Source organism: Urocitellus parryii, chromosome 7 (genome assembly GCF_045843805.1).
Source record: "Urocitellus parryii isolate mUroPar1 chromosome 7, mUroPar1.hap1, whole genome shotgun sequence".
Classification (NCBI taxonomy): Eukaryota; Metazoa; Chordata; class Mammalia; order Rodentia; family Sciuridae; genus Urocitellus; species Urocitellus parryii.
Window position 1 is genome coordinate 148759317 of NC_135537.1, and position 18350 is coordinate 148777666.

At 34.3% G+C, this 18350-nt stretch overlaps 1 protein-coding gene and 1 pseudogene across 1 annotated transcript in view; one reads left to right on the forward strand and one right to left on the reverse strand.

The window, feature by feature from the left end:
* Usp32 (ubiquitin specific peptidase 32) overlaps positions 1–18350 on the reverse strand; it is a 171482-nt gene that overhangs the window by 32603 nt on the left and 120529 nt on the right. Inside the window, exons 14-21 of the mRNA XM_026398002.2 lie at positions 17283–17458; positions 16702–16842; positions 7936–8053; positions 4243–4397; positions 3063–3144; positions 1554–1628; positions 1030–1168; positions 475–580 (exon numbers count right to left, since the gene is read on the reverse strand). Of these exons, the coding sequence (XP_026253787.1) occupies positions 475–580; positions 1030–1168; positions 1554–1628; positions 3063–3144; positions 4243–4397; positions 7936–8053; positions 16702–16842; positions 17283–17458 (992 nt within the window). The remainder of the gene's footprint in view (positions 1–474; positions 581–1029; positions 1169–1553; positions 1629–3062; positions 3145–4242; positions 4398–7935; positions 8054–16701; positions 16843–17282; positions 17459–18350) is intronic.
* LOC113189296 (high mobility group protein B3 pseudogene) lies at positions 9959–10602 on the forward strand (annotated as a pseudogene).

The window sequence follows — 18350 nt, forward strand, 5'->3', positions numbered from 1 at the left end:
TTGACTTAAATTTTAAATTAACATTTCCAAATTCATTAAAATCCACTACATATATACTAACATAAAACTTGTATCCATTAATTTCATTATTTTATTCTACTTTTTTGTTCCACAGATAAAACTAAGTAGTGCTGAAAATGTATCCGAGGTTAATCTTGCAGTTAGAATACTGCTAATAAAGGATTATCAAAAAAGGCTTACTATTCACACAAAGAAGATATTTGATAAATGAGAAAAATGAACAACATCTCAAATTTAGACTGTGCTTTTGGTTTTTTTTTCTAGCCAGTACATACACAGTAGTATTTCGCATGCATTTGAACAAATAAAAGTACTGGACATCTGGTTTATGCTGAGTAAATGATCTAAAAACACTGATTAAAATAAAAAAAATACAAAACATGTAAAGAAATATGATTATTTAAAATCACTGTTTAGGAATTAAATACTTTGATATTATTTTAACATATTTACCCGAAGCTTTAAGGGGGCAACATTCTTCTGAGTTCCACTCCAAAGTTCTTGTACTAAATCACCATAGCATTTAGCCATATGCCCCTTCATACCAATGGGATTTGTCCTAGAAATTTTGAAGAAAATTTGTAACAAAGGTTCTCATTAAGTCACAACACACAGGCACAGAAATGTCTAGCACATCACATCAAAAATATCTTATTTTTTGAAACAAGAGAAGTATCCCTTTGCCCCAATTTTATACTGAATAGGGCAATAAGAAAAGATTTTTCTCTTCTAGCATAAAAAAAGAGAAGATTGAAGGTGGGTGAGGTGGCATGCACTTGTAATCCTAGTGGTTTAGGAGCAACTCATTGAGATCTTGTCTCTAAACAAAATATAAAAAAGAGCTGTGGATGTGGCTCAGTGGTTAAATGTCCCTGGATTCAATCCCTGGTGCAAAAAAAAAAAAAAAAAAAAGGGAATCCAATGCCATAAAAACAAGCTTGGTATTGGCTGAACAAAGAAAGAGAAGATGGAGGTAATAGTGGAGTCATATAAAAAATCATAGATTACCTGTTGAGTTCATAAAGATGTCTCCCTGAGATAAAATACTGTGTCAGTGGCTGTGTGTTACTAACACATTGAATGCTTGAATTCATGAAGCAAGTATTTCCCAGGTTACTCAGACCTGTGGCTCCCTTTTCTGTGGGAACTGGAACAAACAATATGAGAACCAAAGTCTACTTTTAGTAATATGTTGTAGAACAAAGTTACTTATATTCAATGTAATATTTTTTGATAACTTTTAAAATCAGTTAAACAGTATTAATCTTTCTTTAGCAGGTCTTTCAAATGCTACAGCTTATAAGTTTTTTGAGAATGGCTTTGGCAATTATGATCTGTGGTCATATATAATCCCAAAATAGCAATTTTTCTTTTTGAGAACTCAATTCACCAAGTATGTCTTTAAAAATATATAAATTATTTAACTGTGGGTTATTTTCTAAAAGAAATTTAGAAAATAGTTTGATGTTGGGTTTTCCCAACAAGAATAAATTTAAAATCATCTCTTTAAAAATAACACACTAGAGACTTACCCTTGTGTCTATCAATTTTACTACTGTTTGCTATAAAGGACATTTCCTCAGGCCAACTCATATCTTTGTTGCGAACTGAAAGACAGATAGGAATGTGTTAATTGCTTCTGCTAAAAAAAAAAAAAAAAAAAGTTCTTATTTCTGTATCAGAAACTTCAAAAAGCAACAACAACAAAAAACAAGTAATTTTAAGTTAACTGGCCCTGAAACCACTCCTTCTCTTTATATTGGTGAGTTTAAAGTCACTTGATAGAATCATTAAGCTACTATACCTCAATTATCTTCATGAATTAAAATTATACTCAACTATCTAAGGAAGTAATTAAAGCTCAGATACAATGGAATTTCTTATATGTAAAACTCAGAATTGTGATATTTCTTCCTTAAATTCTTTTTTTTTTTTTTAAGAGAGAGTGAGAGAGAGAGGGGGACAGAGAGAGAGAGAGAGAGAATTTTAACATTTATTTATTTTCTTAGTTCTCGGCGGACACAACATCTTTGTTGGTATGTGGTGCTGAGGATCGAACCCGGGCCGCACGCATGCCAGGCGAGTGCGCTACCGCTTGAGCCACATCCCCAGCCCTTCCTTAAATTCTTTTTTAAATATTTATTTATTTATTTTAGTTATAGGTGGATACAATATCTTTATATTTATGTGGTACTGAGGATCGAACCCAGTGCCTCATGCATGCTAGGCAAGCACTCTACCTCTGAGCCATAGTCCCAGCCCCTCTTCCTTACATTCTAACAACAGTTAGTGTAAACCATTCATTTAATGTAAACATAATTAACAATGTTTCCATGAAACTTCATGGAAAAAAGACACATGAAATTTTCAATAACATACACACGCCAACATGTAAATTTATGTGTGAATATACAAGTAGCTCTGTTGGTGAGCAGCCACTATTGATGATTAATGAAAGCCTATGCTACTACCAGAAATTTGGTCTGCTTATTTAAATTCAAAAAGGCAGTCTAAAAATCTTAAAGATGCTGTGTCAGTGTGCAATTGAATTTACCTGTTTCTACCCACTTTATCCATTCCATGTCAGCATATGATTATAGATAATTTTTATAGGTAATTTTCTTTTAAAGTAATCTAAATAGTACTGTAAGAGTACATAAGAGTCCATGTTTTGATAAAACATATATGTTTTATCAAAAAAGAACATAATGAGACAGGTGCCATGGTGCACGCCTATAATCCCAGTGACTAGGGAGGCAGAGGCAGCAGGATTGCAAGTTCAAAGTTGGCCTGAGCAACTTAGTGAGGCATTTAGCAACTCAACTCAGGGAGACCCTGTCTCTGAAGAAAATATAAAAACAGGCTGGGGATGTGGCTCAGTGATTAAGCAACCCTGGTTCAATCCTTGGTACGCCCCACTCTGCTCAGAACATAATGATCAAGTAATAGTTGTCTCAGAAAAATTACAAAATGGATTTTAGTAACTCCTAAAAGTCCTCTTCTATAAATCTAATATATAGATGCACACATCTATCATATACCTTCAATTACTAGGTGCTGTTCATCCTGGATTTTCAAATATTCCAATCTATGATCCTCATCATCCAAAAGAGTAAGGTAATTCTGTATAAGGCAGAGGAAATGTTTCTGTTAATTTGATTAGTGATCTTGAAACAAATGTACAAATAAAAATAAATGCCCAAAACATCCTTGCATTTATATAATTTATGTTATGAAAACTTAGAATATTATAATTGTTCAGAAATATTTATAATTTAGGTGGCAAAATGAGGGAAAGACAAATTGGCTTTCCTTCATTTTAGAAACATTCTTTATATCCTTAAAACAAAATTACATGTAATTTTGGAGTGATCAGGAAAAGATCCATCTAATGTCACAATGAAGTTCATTGAGATCGGTTTTTTGAAGAGCTTGGAGGAAAAAAAATGTCTTTAACCTAGTATGAAATTTTGTAAATGTACTGAATGAAACTAGACTACTTACTAGGAATTGAAAATGTAAAGTCAAAAGTCATGCAGTAGGATTATACATTTTTGTTTAAGCTTACACTGTCTAAAGTGCTTACAGAATTATTTCCTATAATTCTCATGACTATCTTGAGGGAGATACTATTATTTATTTGCTTCACTGTAGCAAAAACTAAGACAGAGAATTAAGAGACTTGCCCTTAGTTACACAACTAAAATGAGGCAGTCAGAATTTAATTCCTGGTAGTATGACACTGCCTTTCAATGGTGACCAAAGGAGGATATAAAAAGAAAGCACCAGGGACTGGAGAACTGGTTGAAACTACACTAAATAACCAATTTCACAGTATAATCTATATTGAATATATAAGGATTAAAAAGTATTGCCTATGAGGAGAATGGAAGATAGGAGTCAGAGGATGGGAAGGTGAAATTATACACTTTGGATTGTTTCAAATTTTTAACATGTATATGACCTACTTCAAAACCAAATCCAATATGAAATCTATTTAGTATGAACTAACAGTCATGTTCATGCTTTTATGGATCATGACAAAAAATGATGATTATGACAAAAATCTTCATGTGTGAAAATAATAATTTAAAAGTAGAAATTTCCCTGAGATACTAGATACGACTTCTAGCATAATTACTACACAAAAACACATACTCATGAAATGATGATCTAACATTCAATCAGACTCTATGGCAATGACAATGAGAAGCCTCTTACCTCACTATTATATAGCCACAGGCGCATATCTTCCTCTTTAATGCGAAGCCTTTGAGATAGATACTCATGAATTTCCTTGATGGTCTGCATTCTACTAAAACAGCCTGTATAGGCTAACACCCGCTTTAAAGGTGCATTCGGAGAAGGTACATTTCCTATGGTTATAGTAATCACAGTAAGGAAAAGGCAGATAAAAAACAAAAAACAAAACAAGAAAAAATTGAGAAGAAAGCAAGCGCACCCCTCTTAGCAATAGGAATCACACTGTTTTAGGAAATAATGATGAGAAATGAGAATTATAGGTTTAATAATTTTATAAATGAAGAGTACCACAAAGCTTTAAAATTAAGACCCAAGTGTCTTTAAGGTCTCAACTTAAAAAAAAAAAAAAGAATAATGAAAGCTCAGAGGCCCAAATAACTGGTGACATTTGAATCTCAAGAGTGGAACATGCTGGCCAACAATTGGCATTAGTATATGGCTTTCTCTTTGGTGTTGGATCACACCCAAGAGCAACATGAAATAAAACTCAGTGTAAGAGTTGGGGAGATCAAATAGCACTGGATTTCAATTCCAGACAGATAGTTGGATTCCCTTCATCTACATTCTTAAACTAATTCCATCTAATTCTATTACTGTTAGCCATTAAATGGACAAAATACTTGGCACACTGGTACAGTTAACAGAAATTTTTACTTAAGATTCTAAATAGGTAGAGATTCTAAATGGCCAAACAATTTTAAAATTCGGCCAAGAAGTTTCCCATGACAAAATATATAAATAAATGGTTCTATTGAAAAGGATGGGAAATATATAGGCTATTGCCCAAAAAGATAATACCCAAATGACCTTGATTTTCTGAAGGACTCAAGGTGGAAATAAAAGTGGCAACATAGCTGCCCCTCAGAATCTTCAGGGGACTAGTTTGAGAAGCTCCACCATTAGGATACCAAAATCCATGGATGCTCAAGTCTCTTATATGCATAGTCCTTGAATATAACCTATGTACATCTGCCCATATACTCTCTAGATTATTTATAATACCTAATACAATATAAATGCTATATAAATCATTGTTATATTATTCAGTGAACAGTGACAAGAAAAACTGTTCATAATTCAGTACAGAAATAATTTTAAATCTTTTGAAACTGCAGATGAGAAATCTGTGGGTATAGAGACAGCATGAAGCAAGATTATATCAAGTCTCACTACATACTTCAAAAGAGGAGGGGGATGAAATGAGGAGAGTATGAAAATCAAAGATAGCTTGTTAAAAAAAATCTTGCTAAATCCTGATTAACTATATAATCAAAATTCAAGAGAAAGCTGTAGTTTAAAATGGTTATCTTTGTCAATGGCAGGCTATATTTTATAAAACAAGCCCCCCAAAATATATCAATATAATCTGTCTAGGGCACAAGTATACATTCCAGGTTGCTGTCCACCTGTTCAGTAGTGACTTTTTTCCTAGAAATAAATGTACTTTTTAATGAGCTCTCCCCAACCCTACCTCAGTATGGGGGATTAAACTCAGGATCTTCTGAATGCTAGGCAAACACTCTACTGCTGAGCTATACCTCCAACCCTTTTTATTATTTTATTCTGTGGCAGGTTCTCACTAAATTGCCGGGGCTGGCCTCAAACTTGTGTTCCTTCTGCCTCAGCCTCCGGAGCTGCTGGGATTACAGGCATGTGCCACTGCGCCCAGCTTAGTGTGAGTCTTCATCTACTAAACAAATAGAAAAATATTAGTATCAACTGCTTCTTTTAAACCTTCCAGGAAAATTCACTCACCTAAAATAGTCTGAAAACCCATCTAAGGAATAATGATTTCTATAGTCTTGTCTACACAGAAGGCTACATTTAAGTCATTATAATTATAACTATGCTACTTCAAATGGAATAAAAGAGCCTAAAAAACAGCTGTAATAAATGGTATTAAAGAAGGATGAACATTATTTTATGGTAGAACAAAACTTAATCATGATCAATTTTTAAATGTATAGCAAAGCAAATCTTTTACTATCAGCAAGCAAAGGATAATCTATAAGAGAAAATAAAAGTGCAAATTTCTCCAATTATACATGAGAGGATTAGTTATAAGATTACAGCAAGAAAGCATATTTTTATAAAATTAAAAATGATTAATAATTGATTTCACAACTAATTAGTAATGAATAAAATTTCAAATTAAGAATAAATTTGGAGCACCAGAACTACGCAGTTCTAGGATTTAGAAGCATATGCAAAAGTATAGTGTCCAAGTCAATCGTCCTAAGCCACAATAAGAAAATTTGTGTTCTGGATGGATTTATAGCATAGCTCAATTCCCAGGCAGTCACTTATTCTACATAATTTTGTGCTTTTGAGTAGCACCAAAAAATCTAGGGGAATTTATAGAAGCAGCAAAAATCTAGGATCAGCACAAGTATTACAAATACTTACTAAATGCGCAACAACACATCTTGCCTCTGTTATCTTTCAAAGAGAATCAAAAAAGACATATGCTATGGGTGCCATGGAAGAATGTTTCTGAGTAATTCCCTTTCTCTGTTCCTTGATTCTGATGTTTTCCCCCACAACAAAGTTTGTTTAGCAGAGGCCACTGTTTTGCTATAATTCTTAACAAAAAATATGTAAGAGTCTTTCTAAGTTATCTGTATATAACCTTTTAGGAGGACATAAAATTGTTTAAATTCAAAGGAACCTAGTACTCACAAAGGGGTGGTGGCTTAGTACTTCTTGAAAACTAACATTTTGTTAGAACAATCTGACATTATTAACACAAAGTCTAAGACTTTGCTAATGGTTGAACTCATTATTTATTGCTGAAGAATAATTTCACTTATATGTAAGCAAAAAGCTCAATAAGTATTTTTTAAAAATATAGTTTATAGTTGTAGATGGACAGAATGCCTTTATTTTATTTGTTTATGTGGTGCTGAGGATTGAACCCAGTGCCTCATGCATGCTAGGCAAGCACTCTGCCACTGAGCTACAGCCTCAGCCCTCAACAAGTATTGTATATCAATAAAATTTAACTTTCTAAATCAAAGGAGAACTTTTTGTATATTATATTTCATTTTGATGACTTGGTGGTTTTTTTTTTTTGGGGGGGGGAACTTGACATTTTTCAAAGCAAATGTATAATGTTCATTTTCAAAAATATATTTGCATTCATAATTTGTCTCTTATAAAGCATTCTTAGTTTAACATGCGAAACGCATCATGTTTTGCCAAAAACAGATAAAAAAAAAAAAAAAAAAACCAGGGCCAAAGGAATTACTCTTATAAATTTGAGTGGAGCTGAAAAGACCAGTCAATAAGTGGTACACTATAACTTAAATCTAGCAACAATTTATAATGGTTTATCTCAAAGAAAAAAAATATAAAATCTATTCATTATTTTCATAAACTTACAAACTAAAAAAGGAAAAGAACTTCCTAGTTTGCTGTTGAGACTTTGCTTCTACCTCTAACCAGTATTGCGCGTGACCATAGATCTAAGCCCTACAAGTAATTCACTGATTCTATATGAAAATGGATGGGAATGTGAATTAGTACAGTGGCAGACTTGGAGCAACTTGGTTTTCATTTTTTCTTTATTTTCAAGAAATGTGTAGTATTCTTGCTGCATTCTTACGTTACCTCTCGGTAAATGCTGAGGAAACATTCTCAGGCTCATCATACCCATATTCACCCAGATGTTAGACTGCTGTGTTCGAGTGGCAGGCTGCTGTCTCAAGAAGAGAAGATAGCGAGGAAATAATTCCAATTCTGGGATGTCTGTCTTGCTATTTCTGATCACCTATTGTAAATGATAAAAAGTGATCACTCTAAAAGAGTAAAACCAAATTTGCCATTTAATCTCAGAGATTTATTCTTTCTTTGTAAAAATTACTTATTTATTTTTTGGTAGTGGGGATTTAACCCAGAAATGCTTTGCCACTGAGCTATATCCCTAGCCCTTTTATGTTATTTTTTATTTTGAGACAGAGTCTCAACTAAGTTGCTTATGGGCCTGATAAGTTCCTGGGGGTGGTTTCAAACTTGCAATCCTCCTTGAGATTTATCTTTTTTGGTACTGGAATTAAACTCAGGGGCACAACCCCAACCCTTTTTACTTTATATTTTGAGAAAGGTCTTGCTAAGTAGCTTGGGGGCCTCAATAAATTGCGGAGGCTGGCCTTGAACTTGCAATTCTGCCTCAACCTTCTGAGTTGCTGGGATTACAAACATCATGTCACCATGGTGAGATTTATTTTTAAACTAAAATATTTAATAAGTTTGTTATCTATATTTCAATAAATTACTGAAATTCATGTATTTAAATTAATAGGGTTGAATATTCTTAGGCTCCAGATCATAAAATCAACTCCTTGAGGGTACTTTCTTTTCTTTCATTTAAAAAGCAAGTAATGAACCAAGGCCCAGTGGTGCATGCCTGTAATTCCAGCTACTTGGCAGGCTGAAGCAGGAGGATTGCAAATTTGAAGTCGGCCTTAGAAACTTAGGGAGATCCTGTCTCAAAATGAAAAAAGACTGGGGATATAGTTTAGGGGTATAGTGTCTCTGGATTTGATCTCCAGTACCAATAAACAAAGAAACAAACAAATAAATTCAAGTAACAACAAAGTTAAGGGAGAAGGATCCTTTAAATATTAACTATGATTATACTACACGCACACTATAACTTTTTCCTTTTACCTATTTCATGTGTTGTATACAAATGAGTGATATTTTAAAGATAAATTCATAGAATTGGAGTTACAAGTAAAAAGATTACATAAGTTTTCATGCCATTACCTACATAGCCCTGTTGCCACCCAAAGTTTAGCAATCTACACTGTTTCCAGTAATGTCTTTGAGTATGTAACTCTTAAAATTCTTATCCTTGAGCAACATTTTAAAAATCCCCATTTTGTTAATACATAGAAACAGTATTATACATTTGTTTAAAATTTTATTTCTTATGTTAAATAGTATATTATTTTTCCATATAAAAAATTTACTATGTTTTTTTTAAAAATTATGTTCTGCTTGTGTAACTGATCCATTCACATATTTTTTTGCCTATGATTAAACCACCAAAATTGAGGTTTCACATTGTTGAGACAGTATTTTTAAGAAGATCCTTCCAAATAACCTGCTCCTCCGCTAACAGACACAGGTAAACATTAATATCAAAATATGTTTTTATGTTCTAACAGGATAATATGGTTAACATTCAAACTCTCCGTGTGTGTGTGTGTGTGTGTGTGTGTGTAGTATTGGAAGCTGAATCCATGGATGCATTACTACTGCACTACATTCCCATTGATGGACCTTTTCTTTTTTAGACAGGGTCTCAGTAAGTTGCCCAGGTTGGCCTCAAATTTGTTTTCCTCTTGCCTCAGTCTCCTGAGTAGCTGGGATTATCAGCACGTGTCACTGCACGAGTAATATTCAGATTCTTTAAAACAGAAAATCATACAGACTCTTTAACAGTCTCAGGAGGTCAGGCTTTACTTTATTTCCCTTTGCCCTAGTAATAAATGTCTCAAACCTTTAGGATTATTTCTCAAAAGTACTCCACGTTTCAAAATCAGAGTGTGTTCTGTATGTAATTTGAAAAATTATATTTGGGAGCTTCTGAATTCTTATATAAGCAGTAAGCAGTAATAAGAGTTTTTTGTTGGCAGCCTTGTGGAGGTAGCTAGTTTGAGACTGGGGAATGCTGAGCCGCACATTGTGCCCTGTGCTGCCCAGATTAGTGAACAATATAGTCAGGAAGGCCAAAGGTGACCCCAAGAAACCAAAGGGAAAGATGTATGCTTATGTTTTTTCTGTGCAGATTTGCAGAGGAGAGCATAAGAGAAGTCCCTGTCAATTGTGCAGAATTTTACAAGAAGTGCTCTGAGAGATGGAAGACAATGTCTGGAAAACATAAATTTGAAGAAATGGCAAAGGCACATAAAGTATGCTATCATCGGGAAATGAAGAGTTATGGACCAGCTAAGGGAAGCAAAGAGAAAAAGGATCGTAATGCCCTCAAAGACCACCATCTGATTCTTATACCCCAAGATCAAATCTACAAATCCTGGTATCTCTGGAGACATGGCAAAAAAGCAGGGTGAAATGTAGAATAACTCAAGTGACAGCAAAATGTAGCCATACATCACTAAGGCTGCAAAGCTGAAGGAGAAATACGAGAAGGATGTTGCTGACTATAAGTCTAAAGCAAAGTTTAATGGTGCAAAGGGTCCTGCTAAAGTTGGCTAGAAAAGGGTGGAAGAGGAAGATGAAAAAGAGGAGGAGGAAGAGGAGGAAGAACAGGAAGAAGAGAAAGAGGAAGAAGGGGAGGAGAAAAATGAATAAAAAACTTTATCCATCTCCTTGTGAATACCTTAGAGTAGAGGAACGCTGTGATTGACATATCTTACGTGAGATGTGTCTGTTTCTTTCATTAGGTTCAAATATAGAATTTTTTTTTTTAATATTTATTTTTTAGTTTTCGGCGGACACAACATCTTTGTTTGTATGTGGTGCTGAGGATCGAACCCGGGCCGCATGCATGCCAGGCGAGCGCGCTACCGCTTGAGCAACATACCCAGCCCTCAAATATAGAATTTGATCAGGATCATATTGTAGTCTCTCAATGTGCTCCAGAAATTGTCAGTGGTTTACATGAGGTGGCCCTGGGTTTCCAGAGCACCCTAAAACTGTATCAAACTGTACATATTTCCAAACTTTTTTTACAAGCTTCTTAAAAATAATTTTTTAGACATTGATGGACCTTTATTTTATTCATTTATTTAAATGTGGTGCTGAGGATTGAACCCAGTGCCTCACACATGCTAGGCAATTGCTCAACCACTGAGCCACAACCCCAGCCCCGTTTTTAAAATAAAAAGGCACATTTGTGTTCTCCTTACTTTGTGCACTTTGTTGTTGGTGTGTCAAGGCAATCGAAGATGTTTCTGGCATTTCTTTTTTAATTTGTAAGATAGTATTAACTATATGGTTATTGGTTAGAAATTCTCAATTATTAACTTTGCATCTCTCTAGTCTGTAAAAAGAACGAAACAGTGGCTGGGGTTGTGGCTCATCAATAGAGCACTCATCACTCACGTGTGAGACCCTGGGCTTGACCCTCAGCACCACATAAAAATAAACAAACAAAATAAAAATATTGTGCCCATGTATAACCAAAAAAAACTAAAAAAAAAAAAAAGAACAAAACAATCAAGACAAACTATTGATGCTCCTTGGTGTTGAGGCCTTCCCTATAGGGTAAGATGCCTTTTGGAGGGCTGTAGTTTGGTGTAAACTGTGAAGCTGGACCTGTTGACATTGCAGTGGGCATCCATTTAACTTTAAGTTGTCTTGTTTTTGTATATAGTGATATACCATTTTGCTGCCTTTCTTAGTTTTGGAAAAGGGGGATCAGCTGGCATGAGAAGTGATTGAAATTTTTTAAGTTAAATTCAGTAGATTTTAAACTTTGTTTTCAAGCAAACTGTAGAACTCTTCATTGTCAGCAAAGAGCCACTGCATCAATGAAATTTAAAGAATCTCCTGTATTTAAATACAATTTGCAACGTTATATGTTATTTTTTGTATGTTTAGAATGCTGAAATGATTTTGAAGTTAAATAAACAGTATTACATCTCAAAATAAATAAACAAAAATTTTAAAAAAGAGCTTTCTCTGACAGTCTCCTCTAAGACCACTGGAAGAAATAAAACTTGTCCATCTTTCCTAGACAGGCACTGACAACTGAAAAGCCAATCATAATTTCCTATGATCTCAGTTTAAATACACTGTTCAGAATAATAACTATAGTTTTATGACAACATAAAAATATCTCTGATAGAAGCTTACTGATAATAAAGTAGGTTTTATAATACATATCTTTCCCCCCCCCGAAGATTAATAAGAGTTTTTGGAAGCAAATTATAATTTTAACAGATTCTCATATACAAATGCACACACGTATCCACACACATTCACTTATATTTTAGTTGTTTTCTATAAACTTGTTCAAACTTCAATGTCTCACAACAAATGAGATGCAATATAATTTCTTTATCTAAAAACTAGTTTAGATGATCTTTACAGAAGATGTTACTCAGGAGTGCTTAACTGAGCCATATCCTCAGGCCCTCTCCCCGCTTTTTTTGGTATTTTCTTTACAGACAGGGCGTTGGTGAGTTGCTAACGCTGGCTTTGAACTCAAGTCTCCCCATCTGCAGGGATTACAGGCAAGTTCTACTGTGCCCGGCAAATTGTGCCTTTTTAAAAAAAATATTTATTTTTTGTAGTTATACATAATTTCTTCCTCCCTCCCTCCCTCCCTGTCTCTCTCTCTTTCTTTCGCTGAGGATAGAACCCAGTGCCTTGCACATGCGAGGCGAGCACTCTATCACTGAGCCATAACCCCAGCCCCAAATTGTGTCTACCTTTTGATATAGCAATTCCATTTATAGGCATTTATTTTAAAGAAATCATCACACATGATTAGAAAGAGAATGTTCAACAATTTAAAAGTAGAGGTAAACAAAATGTTCATTAGTAGGTGACTGGGTAATAAGTTGTGATTTATCCATATAGGATATGTGTACACATATTATGTATATAAAGGAACACTATGAAAATACTAAAAATGATGGCATAGACCTAAATTTATTAACCTACACACATATCCACAGTATATATGTTAGATTAAAAACAGGGTATCATATGCCCTTCAATAGATGAATGGATAAAAAAACTGTGGTAGATACACACAATGGAATATTACTCAGCAATAAGAGAGAATAAATCATGGCATTTACAGGTAAATGGATGGAATTAGAGAATATCATGCTAAGTGAAGTTGGCCAACCCCAAAAAACCAAAGGCTGAATGTTTACTCTGATAAGTGAGTGGATGCTGATCCATAATGGGGGAGTGGGTGTGGGATAAGTAGAAGAACTTGGGATGGGGCAAAGGGGTGGGGGACAGGAGATATGGGGGTAGTAAAGCTGGTGGAATGAGACAGACATCATTACCCTAGGTATATATATGATTGCATGAATGGTGTGACCCTACTTTGGGTACAACCAGAAGTCAAAAATTGTGTTCCATTTATACAATGAATCAAAGAGCATTTTGCTGTCATGTATACTTATTTAAACAAATTTTGAGAATAGTATAGTTATAGTATGATTATATTTCATAAAATTATTCATTTATGAATATGGATAGGCACATAAAAATAACTGATTTTGATTTTTGAAGTACTGGGGATTGAACCCAGGGACTTGTGCATGCTAGGCAAATGTTCTACCACTGAGTTATATCTCCAGTTCAGAGAGATAACTGAAAGATGCAAACCAAAATGGTAATAGTTGTTCCAGGCAGCAGGATGTAAAATGATTTTTATTTTTTTAATATATTGCTTAAATTGTTATTGACATGTGTAATAAAATAGTTACTTTTTAAAAAGTGGTATGATTTATAAAGGTAAAAACACTTTTTAAAAAATTTCTTCTTTTGGGGCTGGGGTTATGACTCAGTGGTATAGCTCTATCCTCGAATGTGTGAGCCCCTGGGTTCAATCCTCAGCACCACATATAAATAAATAAAATAAAGGTATTGTGTACAACTACAAAAAAAAATTCTTCTTTTTAGATATACATGACAGTAGAGTGTATTTTGACATTTTATACATACATGGAGTATAATTTATTCTAATTAGGTTTTGATCCTTGTAGTTGTACATGGAGTTTCACTGCTCGTGAATGAACATAGGAAACATTAACCTAGGAAAGTTATGACCAGTTCTTTCTACTGTCTTTCCTATTCCTGTCTTCCCTCCCTTCCCTTCATTCTCCTTTGTCTAATGTGTGTTTGTATCTGCATATCAGAGAGAACATTTGATCTTTGGTTTTTTGGGATTGGTTTATTTCACTTAGTATCAGAGTATCCAGATTCATCCATTTACAAGCAAAAGTCATTTGTTTTTATGGCTACACAATATTCCATTGTTGTATACACATTTTCTGTATTCATTCATCTATTGAAGACACCTAGGTTGTCTCCATAGCTGAGCTATTGTGAACTGAGATGCTATAAACATTGATGTGGCCACATTACTGTAGTATGCAGATTTTCAGTTCTTTGGGTATATACCAAGGAGTGGGATAACTGGGTCAAAGGGAGAAAACACTTATTTGATTTTAAATGTTTTTGAAGCAAACGTTCCTGGAATCAGGCAAATTTACCATAACTAGAGATTAAGAAAAAAAAAATCCAAAGCCAGTAAATAGATCTTTAGTTTATTTAAACTGTAGCTTAAAGTAATATATAACTGGCATCAATGTAAAAAAAAATGCTCTTTTGTGAGGCTCTGAAAATACCTGTTTAAAAATAATAATAATAATAATGATAATGCTGATAGTAGCTACAGTCAACATTTATTGACCACTTACTATGAATGAAATGATATGCAAACCCATACACATGATTTAATCCATAAAACAACTCTTGATGGGCCGGGGTTGTGACTCAGTGGTATAGCACTTGCCTGGCATGTGTGAGGGCATTGGGTTCAATATTCAGGTCCACATAAAAATAAATAATTAAATAAAATTGTGTCCATCTACAACTTAAAAAAAAAAAACAACTCTAATGAGGTAGGTAAAATTATTCATATTTTACAGATAAGAAAACTTAAGATTTAGAAAATTTGAATATGATGTATCACAATAAACAATGAAGTTTCAAGAAATGAGATGAGTCAAGAATTGTTTCGTGCTCCCTCTGCAAACAGATAAAAAAGAATTATCTACCAATCCTGATCTGAATACAGTAGTGTTCATTAATACCTCAAAATCACTTTGAAAAGCTTTAATGAATACTTTTACTCTTTATGGAAGTTAAGTTACCATGTCTCAGCTAAACAAAACTTGAACACCATAAAAGAGTGTTTCTTTTCTTTTTTTTTTAATTTACCATCTTGACCATTTTTTTAATCTTTATTTTTATGTGGTGCTGAGAATTGAACCCAGTGCCTCATGCATGCCAGGTGAGCGTGCTACCACTTGAGCCACATCCCCAGCCCCAAAAGAGTGTTTCTTATATACTAAAATAAATTTTATTATAAGGTATTTTTACTTCATTGACAATATAAACAGAATAGTTCAGAGGAATGAGTCTTGCTGTTTACTGTGTAAGTGTAACAAATGATGCTATATATGTAATTTACTAATATTTTACTGTTACATACTCCAACTCCTTTATTTTATTTCATCTAAATGACTCATCCTAGTGACTGCAACAATTAGAATTCACTGGCTTTGAATTCTTCTAAAAAATAATTTTAGTTGTAGATGGACAAAATGTCTTTATTTTATTCATTTATTTTTACACGATGCTGAGGATCGATCCCAGAGCCTCACACATGCTAGGCAAGCACACTACTGCTAGAAGCCATCTGTGAAATACATGAGTATCTTCTCTTGGCATGGAAGCCAGGGAGAAATAGGCCTGGTATTGGGAACTTTCTGTGGCTCTCCCATGGCAATTGATTGCCCAATGCATGTGACCTTTCCCTCCGCTCTGCTAGTAAGGTTCCTCATAGTAGCTCCTTAGATGGGTATAACCCCTTAGGTACTAAACAGCTCACCTTTAACCTTTTTTGGAAAATAATTTTCTATGGAAGGCCTTTGATGTCTTCAATATAAACAAAGCAGGCGTAGGCGCCCGCCATCTTTGCCAGAAGCTCAATCCCTGTGATCAGCTTGCCTGTCCTGCCCCCGGCTTCTGAAACTACTTTCTGTGTTCAGTGGTTTTTTTATGTTTTATTTCTCAGCCAGCCCATTCTAACCGAGGGAAACCCCATTTTCACTAGCCCCTGCCCTGGACGAGGGCAGGATACTACCACTGAGCTACAACCCTAGCCTGGCTTTTGAATTATGATCTTTTATATGCTCCCCCTTCAAAAGATAAACCAAAAAATCCAACGAAATTTACAAAGATACCTAATTGGTATCTTTGTAATTGTAATTTCAGAAATAACTTTTATATCACTCATTACATTTACTGAACTTTTTGAACCTGGTGTTCTGTCTTCCTTTACCCCTTGGCCTAAGGTCTTAGGTGATTTCTCCATTTATCTGAATGATTCATTTAACAGCTTACCCTCATAATTCCTTAACTTTATTTAGTCAGTGACTATTCTTGGTACTCCATGTTAGCTGCTCAATTCCATTGGCATATCAATATATGCTGGCATCTAATAAAGTGTTTACTACATACTGAATGAATGGATATGGATGTGAAGGAATCTAAAAGTATTTGTTTAATTAATTTCAGCAGGTTCTGAATATTCTGCTACAATAGGGTAGGAACTAATTTTGGATTCATATAGAGAAGTAATAAAAAAACCCACTTTTGTAACTACTTATGTAAGACATTATTAGCTACACTTACTGGTCTAGGTAGAGCCAGGTTTGCTCCATACCAATGATAAAGTGCTCTCCATACAGGTTCTGGAACCATTTCATAATCTCTTCCATGGATTAGCTGTGGAGTTCGTTTTAATCGGCCTCCTTCTAGTGTTAATGATGTAGCCTTAGAAAGAATGAAATGTGAAGGAATAAAATTTAAGTGTTGATTTTTAATAGTAAGAAGTCTGTTGTGCATTAACAAAACTTAGGAGAACAAACTCATATGTCGCTGCCCAGCTCATGTTGTGGGAAAAAACAATTTTCTGAGAGATTTTTATTTTTTGGTTTTCAAATAAGGTATTTAAGAGCGGAAACTTCCATATATATATGAAACACCATTTTCACAGCTGTCCTAAGAATAACAACAGTATTTACAAGGAAAACTATTTCAAAGCAAGTATTAAGACAATATTCTCACAGAAATATACTATGCTAAGAGATTTCCATCTACAACAGGTTAGTTAAAATGAGCCACACATTTTGCTATGTGCCAAAACCTCTAAAATGAAACCTACTGGCAATTTGAAAGAGAATAATTTTAAGGTTAGAAGAAAAATTGCATACCTTTACTGGTTCTTGAGTTACTAGTGGCTGGTTATCAATAGCTCCTGGTTTCTGAGGATTAAGGTGCAACAGAATATTCCCATTGGCTCCTAGCAAACACTGGTTGTTATTGTCAGAAGTGTTATGTTGTCGAGCAAAGCACATATCTGCCCCTGGTGTTGTAGAATACAGAAAGCCTATATGAGAAAAAAGGATGGAGTCTCTTTATTTTTAGCTGGTATACATAAATAGGCTTGAATATATGAATGCAAATGTCCATATATTGAGCTAATGCTATTATTTTGTTGGCACAACAGTATGATTTGGATAAATCTGTATAAAACAGGAAACATACACACACACACACATACACATACTTTTTTTTTGGTATCAGGGACTGAACCTAGGGTTGCTCTACCATTGAGCTACACCTCCAGCCTTTTTTATTTAGAAGTCTTGTAAAAGGAAGCCAGTGTATGCATCAATATACTGGCGTTTCTTCTACCATGTTTTCTAGATCCTATATTTTCTTCTAGCAGTTACAAAGTTTCTGGTCTAATTCCTATATCTTTGATTTACTTTGAGTTGACTTTTGTGCAGGGTGAAATAGAAGGATGTAGTTTCATTCTTCTGCATATGGGATGGATTTGTTTATAGCCTTTATAATGCTGAAGTTAGTTCCTCTATCCCTAGTTTCTCCAGCACAATTAAAATGAATGGGTGATAGATTCTGTTAAATGCTTTTTCTGTGTCTATTGAGATGGTCATGTGATTCTTGTCTTAAAGCTATTAATGTAGTGAACTGCATTTATTAATTTGTGTATGCTGAACCAATCTTGCATCCCTGAGACGAAACCCATTTGATCATGGTATACTAAATTCTCAATGTGTTTTTGAGTGTGATTTGCCAGTATTTTATTAAGGAATTTTGCATCTATGTACATGAGGAACATGGTCTGAAGTTTTATTTCCTTGATGTATCTTTGTCTGATTTTGGGATCAGGGTAATATTGGCTTCATAGAATGAAATTGGCAGTGCTCCCTCCCTTTCTATTTCATGCAATAATTTTAGAAGAATTTGCTTCAGTT